This window comes from Morchella importuna, assembly GCF_003444635.1.
Source record: "Morchella importuna strain M04M26 chromosome Unknown Morimp01GS025, whole genome shotgun sequence".
Taxonomy (NCBI): Eukaryota; Fungi; Ascomycota; class Pezizomycetes; order Pezizales; family Morchellaceae; genus Morchella; species Morchella importuna.
The window spans coordinates 152,845-165,850 of NW_025763422.1; the positions used below are offsets into that span (position 1 = coordinate 152,845).

Genomic DNA, 13,006 nt, shown 5'->3' on the forward strand with positions numbered 1-13,006 from the left:
GGGTCATGATATGTCACTCGGACATTCCCCGCCAGCTATATCCCTGATAAAAAACAAAGTGCAAGTTTTGCACAATCTTTTAGTTAGGTTTTAACAGCCTATAACAGAATGAATACATATTCGTGAGGGGCCTTCCGGATGCTATGCGGTCGACTCATATATTCACACGCTATCACTCGATTTGGTCTCAGATCCTACATCGTATCCGCCGCTCCGTGGGGTCCACACCACGGTTATCACCAAGCCCCTTAGAATACCAAAATCGGCGAATCAAATAAACCCTTCCCACATCTATGGTAGAGGAAGGGTGTGAACCTCGTGCTCTCGAAGAAATGCTCCGCCAACCTTACCTCAGCATCCTTACCTTAGAATCCTCATCCGATATTGTGGGCAGAACCCTTAGGACCGGCGCCCTCACCTGGAGCTCGAACTGAGACATAATTCTGGGTTGCAAGTAAGCCTCAGAAGGATGACCACATTCAGCTGCTCTACGAGGTTTCCACGACAGGTAACAAGAATGATGGGCTACTTCTGCAGTCACAGACAAATACAAGCTTTATAGGAAACAGTGGATTGGACGGCGTGGGAGATTTTACAAGAGTCAGAAGAGCGCTCTAGTATTGGGTACGAAGGAGAGCCCAGAGTTCACTAGGTGGTCTGTTTTGCCATCTTCTTATCCCTTAAGCTGTCGCGAAAATGCTGACCCCCCCCCCCCCCCCAAAAAAAAAAAAAGCAAATTCGGTGTGGCTTTACTAACAGATCCCGTTATCTCACTTATCAAATAATAGATCTCTCATACAAATTTAATTCCTCTGTTATAGGGGGGTCAGCATCGACAGCTTAAGGGATACCCTCTTATGGATGGTTCAGAAGATACATGTAGTGGTTCTGCATGGAGGGGCCATGGGAGCCGCACCTACTAATGCTATTTAGAAAACATCTGTTCATACTTCAGTTCCATCGAACATGCTTAGCATGTGACTTGACAAACTCAATCAATATCAAAGAACATAATGAAAGCAGAACCATATACTCCCATCACAATCTCTAAAGCAATACAAAAACACTATCACTACAACTCTCGCCAGAGTCATTGTCTTCGGCGGATCAAGTGTGTCTCAATATCCCTCAAAGCTTATTCGATCAACAATAAATACTAATATGGTAATAGGGCCTATATTCCTATATTGCTATGGTATTTGGGTGCTCGGCCGACTATCAACCTCTGTGAAAATATCGTGGTATTAATAAACACCTCCACACACCTTTTGCGTCTCACCCAAGTTAACAAAGTTTTTGAATCTGTTTAAGTGTTTAGCTGTTGGTAAAGCAAGTAAAGGGTTATGTAGAAAGTGCTAACGTAGGTCGACACATGCATGCACTTACACAGCCTAGGTATATTAGTTTCATTGAGGTCTTTTTCATCAGGCCAAGGGCTATCATCCTCCAATCTTAGGAGACGGGAACTATGAACCAACAAGGATAGGCATCACTTCAGAGCCCATCTTTATATCTACATAAATTGTCCTACGTTTCTCGGTTCGCCATGCCCCATAGGATATATTTGAGTTCAACGAAAATTGATAAAGCCAAGACACCGCAACAGCGACACAATATTCATATTCCGTAAGGGTATCGCTGCTCAATACTCTAACCGCTTATAAATTAAAGATACATGTAGCTTCGGCTCTTCATCAACGATCACTCGGATATATAGCCTAGCCTAGTCAAGCTATCGCGATACTTGGTAATAGTTTTCGGGGTGTCAGCCTTGGCTGGTTGCCTATCTCAATAGTGCTACCTAGACCTATCAGCTGGGGCCCTATTACATTAATTGATCTATGCCTGTACCCAAAGGGAAACTGCCAAATTAATATTTAACTAAGCCACGATTCCAAACGACTGCGCAAGTAGGCTGTGGAGCATATTCTAGGTATTTCTCTATCACAGCCTTCACAGTAGGACAAACTACCATCTTTTATCCTAACACCAGGAGACAGTAATTTCTTATCTGATGTTTATAAAAGCTTTATAGGCAGTTCAAAACCCATCTTCGTCACTCATTATCACTCGTAGTTGGATACCTGGTCGACACAGTAGATCGTCATCATCGGCCCCGGCCCAGTATCTTGCAGATTTTTACCCTGAGTGGGTCGGGCAGACACACCAGCTGGTAAGCGATCCGCAAGGTTTTTCAGGGATTGCCAATTGTGGCAAATTCTTGACACCACTCCCGTGATACCCACATCTGCAGGGTCCAGAATCCAGATCCCTTTACCGGTGGATTGTAAGAATGAGGGAGTGAGCGAGCGGAGGGACATGAAGGTTAGATTGGCAAGTGGTTATTTCATTGGAGCATGGGAGGTCGGTTTTCAAAGGTTTGTAGGGCACTTTGTCAATGAAGATTGTCGTTGTCAGTGTCGGTTAAAGAGTTCCGTTATCAGTGCCGATATACATGTAGTTGTCTCAGATCTTGATTATGTGGCTTATCAGATGTGCCCAGGGCGAGAGACAACGATGTGAATCATGCAAAGGGAGCTACATAGGATCCTAGGAATTGGGAGCGCGGAGCAGATGAACAAACGACGTCGACCTAGAAAATTCTTTCACATCAAACCTGAAGTGCGGGGAGGATGGTTGGGATGACACATGTAAAAAAATACATATGTAGTTACACGTAAAATACAGAAAGGTACTGTAGTTACAGTAGACTATGTGATCTAACATAGAATTTTGTCACATATAACGCATTTGAGAGCTATTCGGAGCTGCTTATTATCAAAAGGCCAAAAGATGACGGAGAAAACAATCGACAGAATGATTGTTGATGAGGCTGATGGAACAGCAAAGAACGACTGGAGGTCTTTGGAAAGCGATGGAAAGTCTTGGGTAGCACACTAACCTCTTTCGGCACTCTGCCGGCTGCACTTCTCCCACCCGCCCCAAAGCCTCAAGTCGAGAGAGGAAGAGAAAGTCAAGGGCCCACTTCTTTTTTCTTTCACTTCTCTGCATACATAGGAAGGACACCTCTCCCCCCTCTCTTCTCTGCTTCTCTCAACCCCCCATTTGTCTTCTCAAGCTTCGTTTCGACACCCCTCACCTCTGTCTGCTTCTCCGCGACAACAACAACGTACATCTGAGCCAACCTCCCCACCATTCAATTCACCCCTCCCCCGCGCTACTCCTCCTATCGATAGAGCCTTCTATCCCCAACAAAAAGACGTTATCATATACTTGACGCACGTCGGAACCGAGAGATAGTTCTCAACCGACTTCAATACCATACATACTTTTTTTTTTTTTTATCTTAATCCCGTAACAACCACACACCATGTCGCAAAAGGCAGAGAAGAACCGACTCTACAAGGTCCTCGAGATCGAGGCCTCTGCAACAGAAACCGAAATCAAGAAGGCTTACCGAAAACTTGCTATGGTAAGTTTTTTTTCTTTCCCTATAATCCAGAGGGCTCAAGCCTCTCGTTTCATGTGACCCCGAAACCTCTCGAGGCTTGTTTACCCGGAAACTAATGTGGTACATGTTTTAGAAATATCATCCTGGTACGCGATAACACATCTTCCACCCTCACCCGTAGCACGACTACAGAGAAGAGAAGAAGAGAGGAGAAAAGGAAAAAGAGTTCTTTTCTCCCTCTTGCTTCATTTTCTTTCTTTCCTTCTTTACGAAGCACGGAGAACTAACTGTTGCAATGTTGTAGATAAAAACGCGCACAATCCTGAGGCAGCTGAAAAATTCAAAGAAATTGGTCATGCGTAAGCTAGCCCTTTTATTATCTTCTAATTTTTTGGGGGGTGAATATTTTGGGCCAACAAACTGTAATAGTTACGAAATTTTGTCCGACCCCCAGAAGCGAAGTGTCTACGACCAATATGGCGAGGAGGGCTTGTCTGGTGATGGCGGTATGGGGGGTGGAATGTCTGCTGAGGATTTATTCTCTCAGTTCTTCGGTGGTATGGGTGGTGGTATGGGCGGTATGTTCGGCGGAGGCGGAATGCAGCAGCAGGGTCCTAAGAGGGTGAGTGCCTTTCCCTATTTCCCCATTGATTTCGGAATCTATATATTGCGAAATAGGCAAGACTAATGTCGAACAGAGCCGGGATATCGTCCATGTTCACAAGGTATCTCTTGAAGATCTTTACAAGGGTAAGGTCTCAAAGCTCGCACTGCAAAAGAGTGTCTTGTGCTCCAAGTGCGAAGGTCGCGGCGGAAAGGAAGGCGCAGTCAAGAAGTGTACCGGTTGTAATGGTCAGGGTATGAAGACCATGATGCGCCAGATGGGACCAATGATCCAGAGGTTCCAGACTGTTTGCCCGGACTGCAACGGTGACGGAGAAATCATCAAGGAGAAGGATAAGTGCAAGGGCTGCCACGGAAAGAAGACTATCACCGAGCGCAAGGTTCTCCACGTACACGTTGATAAGGGTATGCAAGATGGGCAAAAGATTACCTTCAATGGGGAAGGAGATCAAGGCCCAGATATCATTCCCGGAGATGTCATCTTTGTCATCGAGCAAAAGCCTCACCCAAGATTCCAAAGAAAAGGAGATGATCTCTACTATCACGCCGAAATCGACCTACTCACCGCCTTGGCCGGTGGCTCTATCGCCGTTGAGCATCTTGACGAGCGTTGGTTGACAGTATCCATCACTCCTGGTGAAGTTATTAGTCCAGGTAAGCCCAACATTCCCTCAAATACCAGTCTTTCAGATAGCTAATTCACCCACCAGGTTCCGTCAAAGTAGTACGTGGCCAAGGTATGCCATCATACCGTCATCACGATCATGGTAACCTTTACATTCAATTCGATGTGAAATTCCCTCCGGACCACTTCAACACCCCAGAGCAAATTGCTCTTCTCGAAACTATCTTACCACCAAGGAATCTGCCTGAAATCCCACCGGATGCCATGGTAGACGATGTTGCCTTGGAGGAGGTTGATCAAAGCCAGCAAGCACGTGTGCAGGCTTCTGCGCAAGGTATGGACGAAGAGGACGATGGTCACCCGGGTGGTGAGAGAGTCCAGTGTGCGTCGCAGTAAATTGAAATGTACAATGAAATCTTTCTTTTTCTATTTCCTTTTTCTATTCTTTTCTTTTTGTTAGAGAAAATGGGGAATTATGATGCAACGGTTCTGGTCTATCTTGTCTATCTTGTATTTCGTGCTGGGTTTCATGGTGGCGTAGCTTGTCGTTGCAATAGTATTCCGGGGTGGGACGTTAAGAAGGGGTATCACAACAGCCTGGGGTCGGTTTACACTAAAAGCCAACTATGTTATTCCATGGGCCTCCTCCTCCGTTTATCATTTCATTTTCTGTAGGTTTTATTGTTTGGAATTGCTTTGATCTTGATACAGGTTTGGCCTGGTACTGGGTGGGGCAAGGTTCTTTATCTCTTTTTTTCTTTTCGGGTTCTATTTTATCTCTTATTTTTACTTTTAACTAGGTTCTTGCTTCTCATTTACCTTTCACCTCTTCTTCTGTTTAAAGGAACGGATCACAATAAACGGTTGCAGTCTTTTTTCTTTCTTTTTTTCTTATCGATAAACAGCAGGGAGAGACGAGTTCGGGTTTAACTATTATGAGATATTGTGTACTTAGTTGATTGTTAACATTGCGACGGTGTACGTCATACGTCATGTTTAACTAGTTATAATTCTGGTTCACAGTATGTCACTCGCATCCGCACTGTCAGCTTGTGAGAAATATGAACTGCTTAGTTGACATCTTAGATCCGTCGAGCGGCATACAGTACTACAGTAAAAATAAGTGCATGTGTCCTTATTCAAATATAACTCTTGATATACTAGACTACATATCCAGCTGTTGACATCATTTCCTATAGCTATTGACACCATAGTGACATATGATTGTCATTTAAATTTATTGTATGCAACAGAGTGACATAACTATGGTTTTTTTTCCCCCTCTTCTTTTCTCTTTTTCTTTGTTTAATTCATTAGTTGTATGCTATGCAGCCCTTAGGCTACGATAATGTGACATATGGTGGTTCGTAGTGATAACCACATTTAATCCTAGGCTCGGGAGCCATATTTCAACAGCTTAGCACAGGTGTTAAATAGATCCTTCGACCACTCATTTAAACATCTCCACTCTGATCAGGTGAATGGTCATTGGTGAAGGGTTTTAAGAGACAGAAATGATTTCATAACACAATTCCCATAGTAGCTATACTCGCACGTCAATAAGTCCTATAATTCTCAGGGCTTAATTAATGCGTGAGTATATATATGTCAAAAAAAAGGGACTTAAACGTTTTCGTGGACTCCATGGGAATACCTATATATGCTATATATATATGTGTGCGCCGAAACAAATTATATCTGGCCTAGGCAGGAGTTTGTGTTCCAGTATCGAGTATTCAGAGAAAACGGCCCGCAACACCTACCATGGCTCGATTCACTATAGTAGATAAGCATGCCAGCTTGAGTGACGTGAAAATAAGCAACTATAGAAAAGTCACAAGACCCTGAATCACCGCTTGCTTCGAGCTAAAAATCGATTTCTGCCAGAGAATTCAATGTTGATACACCTATCCGTCAGAGTGAGTTGAGCCATACTCTCAAAAAGAACTAAAAATGCCCCTGGCCGGGCCCAGTTGTACCAGTCATATCAAAGGCGTATGGTATAGCTCTATGTTGAGTATATGTAATATGTTTTAACTTGATTGTTTTATATCGAAATTATGCTCACGCTCAAGTTAGCATCCGTGCATCTACTATAAACACTGGGAATTCTAATCGAACTCGGAAGACCCAAAGGATAACTAGCAGCTTTAAACCCCGTGACCACATGTATATATATTGCACGTGCCCATGTAAAATATCATCTCGTATGAGAACTCCCCATTCATCTGTAGAGAAAAAAAGGTTTATAGGCTCGAATATATGCCAGGTTGTTGAATACATGTACGTATAGTTCGCGACATTTTCTATGAGGCTCATAGATTTACTCTTTTGCTGCGCTGTCGGATTGATTTTTGTTTAACTATACATTGGAGACCTAATGTACATCCAACGGTTTTAGGCAACCCACACTTGTACGAGGCCTGTGTTGTCTTTCTACATGTATTTAATTGTCTTGTCATACATATGTTGCGGGTGACATGACAGCGCACCTTCTTCAACCGGGTTGATTACCTGTACCATGCCATCTTCCTGAATTTTCGCATTGAGCTTTATATTATATACATCATGTACCACCCACAAAAAACATTTGTCTCATTATTAGATGAAAGCCAGCAGAAGTTTCTCGCTCAGATGCTCTCGAAGAAAGGGTTACTTAGCTAGCCAACGCATCAACTCGACACTTACAATTATGGGACCAAGCTTCCTTCAATTCATACAGAAACACAAACTTAAAATGACTGCCCCTATAAATGGGAAGAGGTACTATATTAGTTATGGCGGAGGATACATGTGAACGTTTGCTGTCTTGCGTATGTAGCTGACCTGGCTGGTGAAAATCTTTTGTTTGACGCTGCCTTGAGTAATATTCCAAACCTCAAATGGTCCACACAAAGTATATAAACAAGGCTGAATCAACGGCCTAAATCTTCTTTTCTAGTTTGAGATCAAGCTAAACAGTACTGAATGATAGCGTTGGTTATCATTTCCAACGTAATCCAACTGATCTAGGGCCATTTATATCAAGACCGGTACATGGGCCTGGTCTAGAATAAGATTGGTAGATCGTTCGCTATCGGAAAAAAGAATATGCTGAAGTCCCCTAACCTGCCAATAGTACTGGATTCTGGAAAGTTCCGCGCATAAGGGCTTCCCGGTAGAAATAACGCCCTGTGAATTCGAACTCACTTGCATGCACACCGAGCATTGGCACATAGACTAGTCAATCATACGCGTATAGTTTAGGGTGATTGGATCCCATAGATGGATATTTCAGCTGGTGGAGTGCATATAACGGCGCAGAGCATCAGCCCCGCGGCCGGACAGCTTGCAACTGGTACACGCTGTAATCTTGGTTAGTGATTTTATCCGTAGACATCATATATCACTCGGTTTGATTGATTACAAGTGAAGATCGGGATTGAAGGGTTCGAGGATATACTACATGAATCCATCCGCCACGCTTGTTTGGTGACAACACTGCGGCTTTGCTAAAAAGCCTCCTTCAAACTACGTAGCTGCCAGTCACCATGTATCACTGGCATGACACAGAACGATTTGATCCTTGCCAAGGCCAAGAAGCCAACTGGTAGGCGCCACATAACCCTGTCTACTATGCCACACTTTTAAAACGCAGGGTCCCAGACTAACTACATGGATCGATGATGGATTCGAGTCATGTCCACGGAGGACGTATCCTTTTGGTTTCTTTGTGGTCATGTCCTTAGTCCTCGCAAATCTATTGGAGGGGTTTTTTTTTTTTGGACTAGGTATGTAGGATACAGTCTGAGTAAGTACGGTCAACGTCGATTTGAGGCAAGGTATTGGGTACACATGCATGGAAAAAAAAGCCTACCTGTGTATACTAAAGCACCCCTGAGAATTGATGGCTGTCTTAGTATGCAGGTACACCATCTTACACAGGGTAGAAATACCGCAGTTTCCTATAGTCATTGCTAATAATAACCGGGAAAGATTTATGTAGGTACTCAGGCAACCTGAATATCCTTGTTAGGTTATGAAGTCTGCACGAAGACTTTGTATTTCAACATATTGTTTTCAAAGTACAAGCGGAGCAGGGGAAAGTTTAAAGTGATTATCATATAGTTGAATGAATATATAGTAGGGTACCTACAACAGTGAAAAGTTGGAGCGTGTGTATAATATAAGTATATAAAAAAAAAAAAAAAAAAAAAACAAGAAGAAAAGGCTCTAGCTAGTTAGATCTTTCATCGTTTTCCTTCTTCTCCTCTGTCTCAGGCCACAAAACAGCCATCAGGTCAGGTCTCGGCTCGTCCCTATAAAACATTTCTGACCTTACACCTACGCTCCCGATAAATATTTTAATTTTATACCTAGCATGATAATATTTGCTCGATTTGAAGGCAAAGGGATTCCCCTTCTTTTTCTTGATCTTTTCAAATTCACGAACTTGGCAACTAGTGAGGTCAGGGACCAGAGTACAGACTTGCGTAACACCTGCACACATTTGAAAGGACATGTAAGATTTTTGCAATAACGACCCACCGGAGAAGGATGCCTTACCAGGTTCAACACGGAACGGTGGATTGTCGTGGGAACATTCGACAATAACCTCCTTCCAACGGTAGCCGAGCTTTGAGGGGAGGAAGTCCCTCTTAAAAACCTTCTCGATACATTTTTCATTTGCACCGCTGAAGGACTCATTCTGTGTTTCAGTAAGCTTTTATACTCGACATGCCCCTATGGAAATAAATACTTTACGTATCAACCACTCAATTTGGTTTTTTGCAAGAACGTTCCCTGTCAACGGGTCCACATATCTTTCATAGTCAAAATGTGTTGTCTCACTGAAAGGCTTCATCGTGACCAGCCCATAATGTTTCCTGCAAAGCCGCGACTGCACAGGATCTTCAAGTTCCTTAAGCATCTGAATTTGCTTAGTAAGAGCTCCACGTACTACCGCTTGTTGTCTGTGCGTTGTAATCATTAGCATGCTTTAGGGCTAAGAGAATGTAGAGCACATACGCATCGGGGGGTTGATAAACCCGAATTTCAAAGTCAATTTCTTGGGCGTAATCTTCAGCCTGTTGTTTAGTATACGGCGAAGATCCGAGCCCGCCGACGAGGAAGATAGCCTTTGGTTATAATATCATATTAGTATAGATATTAAACCCATTATTTATACAAGAGAAAACTCTGAACATACGCCCACCCGGTAACCACCGGCCGCACATTGCTTAATGTGATTAGCAAGCAGACCTTTGGTTTCATTCAAGGATTTCGCAAAAAAGCCGTGCATTTGTGTTCTACAGCGCCTTCATCAGTTTATAGTTCCCCCCACCAACCACCCTTTATAAAAAAACACCTACCGAGAAATAGAAAGATAACCGTTTTTCAACTCAAGTTTAATCTTCTCGTCGCCGAAAACCCCCTTAAGTTGATCCTTGTTGCCGAAGAAAATGTGGAAAGACTCTTCATCAAGGCTATTGTTGAAACGCTCCTTTTCAATGATGAAATCTTTATTTAGACGCTCTATTAGCGGTCTAGTCTTGGCGTTATCGGCTATCTCCTGCTTTATATAAGAAGTGAATTCTCTATCAATAATTGTTGATCCGCAGTAGCTGCCTGTATATATTTAGCTTGAACTCGATTGTGTTTTCTTCTAGAGATGAGCGTAGGGAGAGATCAAACCTGATATTACACCAGTATGTGCAACCTGGATGCTTGGATTCAATCTTAGGACAGTATACGATGCAATGTCGACGGTTCCTCCGCCAGCATCACAAACGATAAAGCAGTCATTTTTCTATATAACTTTGTAAGATCCAAATGACCATGAATATTTGTGTGAGGTAAAAACATGTATTTTACCTTCCAACTAGGAATATCCTCGGGCCGTTTCAAACCCATTGACTCTACAGTGTAAAGAGCTGCCGCCTCCGGCTCCGTCAACCTGACCCCAAAAGTATGATTCCCAATTCCCGTAGTCGCCACAATCCTTCGAAAGTTCTCCACGGTAGAATTCGAATATGCCGCCGGAACAGTCAATAGGATATCCAACTTTGTATTATTTGGCGAATAGATGCGCTTCCCAGTGATGTGTTCAATCAGGTGATCATACAATCCTTGAATATAATCATGCACAACATCTTTCAGTGTGATGCCCGGCGGAGTTCGATAGTGGATCATAGAACTCGGCTCTATGAAGGGTTTGAAAATCCGAAACTTCGGGTACAGTTTGTCTTCAGAGTTCTCGGCTTCAAACCCCCAAACTGAGGGACCACCTTTGTCGGGGTAGACCACCACAGTGGGGACTGCGTAGCTGGTGCCTCCAGCAACCTGTCCTGGCCAGTCGCCAATTTGGATTGGTATGGGATTTTCCACATTGAGTTGTGCAAAGGCGACGGCTTGTTAGACCCAGTTAGCCTTTGTATTGGGTCGGGAAAGCCGTTACAAACCAGAGTATGTGGTGCCGAAGTCGATGGCTACAGCAATGACTTCGTTGGTCTGAGTGCCCATTTGGAGCGGGGGGTAGTGGGAAGTTCAACCTAAGGCCGTTAATGATACCGCCGCTTGGTGACAGCGACGTGACGACGTCAAGCTTAACTGTCTGATCAGCTCAGGGGGATTTGGCTGCCCCAGTTACCAGGCAAAGTCATGTAAATAAATATTTATATTTTCTTGGGGTTAAATGCGCATAATAGTGCGCATGGAGTTAGGCACTCCTAATTGCATGCTGATCATGATATAATTTCTTACTCACTATGCATATGAAAAAGAAAACATAATATGCACCTCAAGATTGACCGACAGCAAACAGCATATGCACATACAAGTGGAACCTCTTCAGATCGAAAATTCGCATTTTTACAGACTCTACCTGCAGCTGCATACGGAAAATTCCACGCTGCCGCCGCGTGATGTGACCGCAAAAAAGTTTTCGGTCTTAGACGTCGCATCAACGTCGCCTGGCTCTAAGAAGGGAGAGAGTTGTGCTGAGGTAAGTACAACCTACCACACAGAGCCTGAGGCCACTACAGCCCAGAGTATGAAACTTAGATAAAACACTTAGGTCAGCACATCGCGGTTTCGCGGTTTTGGGGACTGCCGCGCGCGCTTAACGTGACGTCTCGTGCTCTAAACGCTTGAAAACCAATCAGGCATAGTATGATACTTATTTCTAGATCAAACAATTGGAGGTTTCACAGAAAAGCGTGCCGGCACTAAGCGGATACCCAGCTTAGAAGACATCAGTCGGTGCCCATTCATTGGACAGACACTCGATCGACTCCGACACATATCCTAACGCAACTGAGCAAAATAGGTATTTTTACTTCTCTCCCAGCTTGGTCGATATCTATCTGCTGTGCTCATTTAGTTATCTGAAAAGTGCGAAACTTCTCATACTGCAGTGGTCAGGAACATCATCGAGTAGTGAATACTATCTACCGAGCCTAACTTAATAGTCAATACCCTGGATCTTGATGTGTTCGGGTTGGCCTATGGCATGGTGCATGCTAATATAATCGGACCTCAACTATCACAAGACAGATTTTTACGAAAACTGCATGATATACCTATGCATGCCCACAGTAGGTTGCGAGAAGTAGGTATTTAAGTTACACAGCCATGAAGGTAGAGTGCCTACAGTCCGGACGACGTCCGAATGGACCTCGAACTATGTATTCACAGCCTGCCTCTTTAAGCTAATAGCATCCTGATCAGGTTGACCTGGAAGTACATGTATGTAGCTAGTACCCAGTGTGTGCACAGGCCAGGCTGAGAATTTGGGGGTTTCATCCGTCCAAGGGCTGTCTATCATTCAGTCCATGCAACGCATGCACACATGTAGGTACTACGTCTGCCATTGGGTTTTTACTGTGGCTTGGCTATTGCACCAAATGCACACCCGTTCTTTTGTAGCTACTCTACATGCACGATGATTCATGCGTAACGCTTTCGGAAGGAGGATTGGTTGAAATATCCAATGTGCTTGAATATAGGCAGAAAATAAAGAAAAACGAATTAGAATGCAGAAACTGCCACACTCGGTAAAGCTAGCTAACGCTCTCGGAGAAACAAATACAGTGCGATAATAATGGTACGTACGTACTGTGTGTGTGTGTGTGTGTGTGTGTGTGTGTGTGTGTGTGTGTGTGTGTGGGGTGGGGGTGAAAAGATTGTATCTGGCATCTGTAGCTCTTTTTCGTAAGCTGTTAACTGAGTTCTAAATCGAATCTTCTTCACGGTCTTTATGAGCCTTCTACAGTGCCAAAGTTACCTACATGGGATCGATTTAAGCCCACCTACGCATCCCTACACACCACGTAGAGTAGCGTGCTCATTCGAATATCATGCCAATC

The 13,006-nt window shown here is 43.7% G+C and overlaps 2 protein-coding genes across 2 annotated transcripts; one reads left to right on the forward strand and one right to left on the reverse strand.

The window, feature by feature from the left end:
• Positions 1-3,331: 3,331 nt before the first annotated feature.
• Positions 3,332-5,057, forward strand: LAJ45_07662 (uncharacterized protein; the record flags this gene model as incomplete). Its single annotated transcript, XM_046117218.1, has 6 exons — positions 3,332-3,433; positions 3,546-3,558; positions 3,717-3,771; positions 3,842-4,034; positions 4,111-4,690; positions 4,747-5,057. The coding sequence occupies 6 exons, from the start codon at positions 3,332-3,334 to the stop codon at positions 5,055-5,057; spliced, it is 1,254 nt and encodes a 417-aa protein (XP_045969514.1).
• A 3,820-nt stretch (positions 5,058-8,877) lies between these two features.
• On the reverse strand, positions 8,878-11,162 carry LAJ45_07663 (uncharacterized protein; the record flags this gene model as incomplete). Its single annotated transcript, XM_046117219.1, has 9 exons — positions 8,878-9,140; positions 9,207-9,348; positions 9,400-9,613; positions 9,669-9,778; positions 9,850-9,949; positions 10,013-10,268; positions 10,335-10,449; positions 10,515-11,050; positions 11,102-11,162. The coding sequence occupies 9 exons, from the start codon at positions 11,160-11,162 to the stop codon at positions 8,878-8,880; spliced, it is 1,797 nt and encodes a 598-aa protein (XP_045969515.1).
• Positions 11,163-13,006: the final 1,844 nt, after the last annotated feature.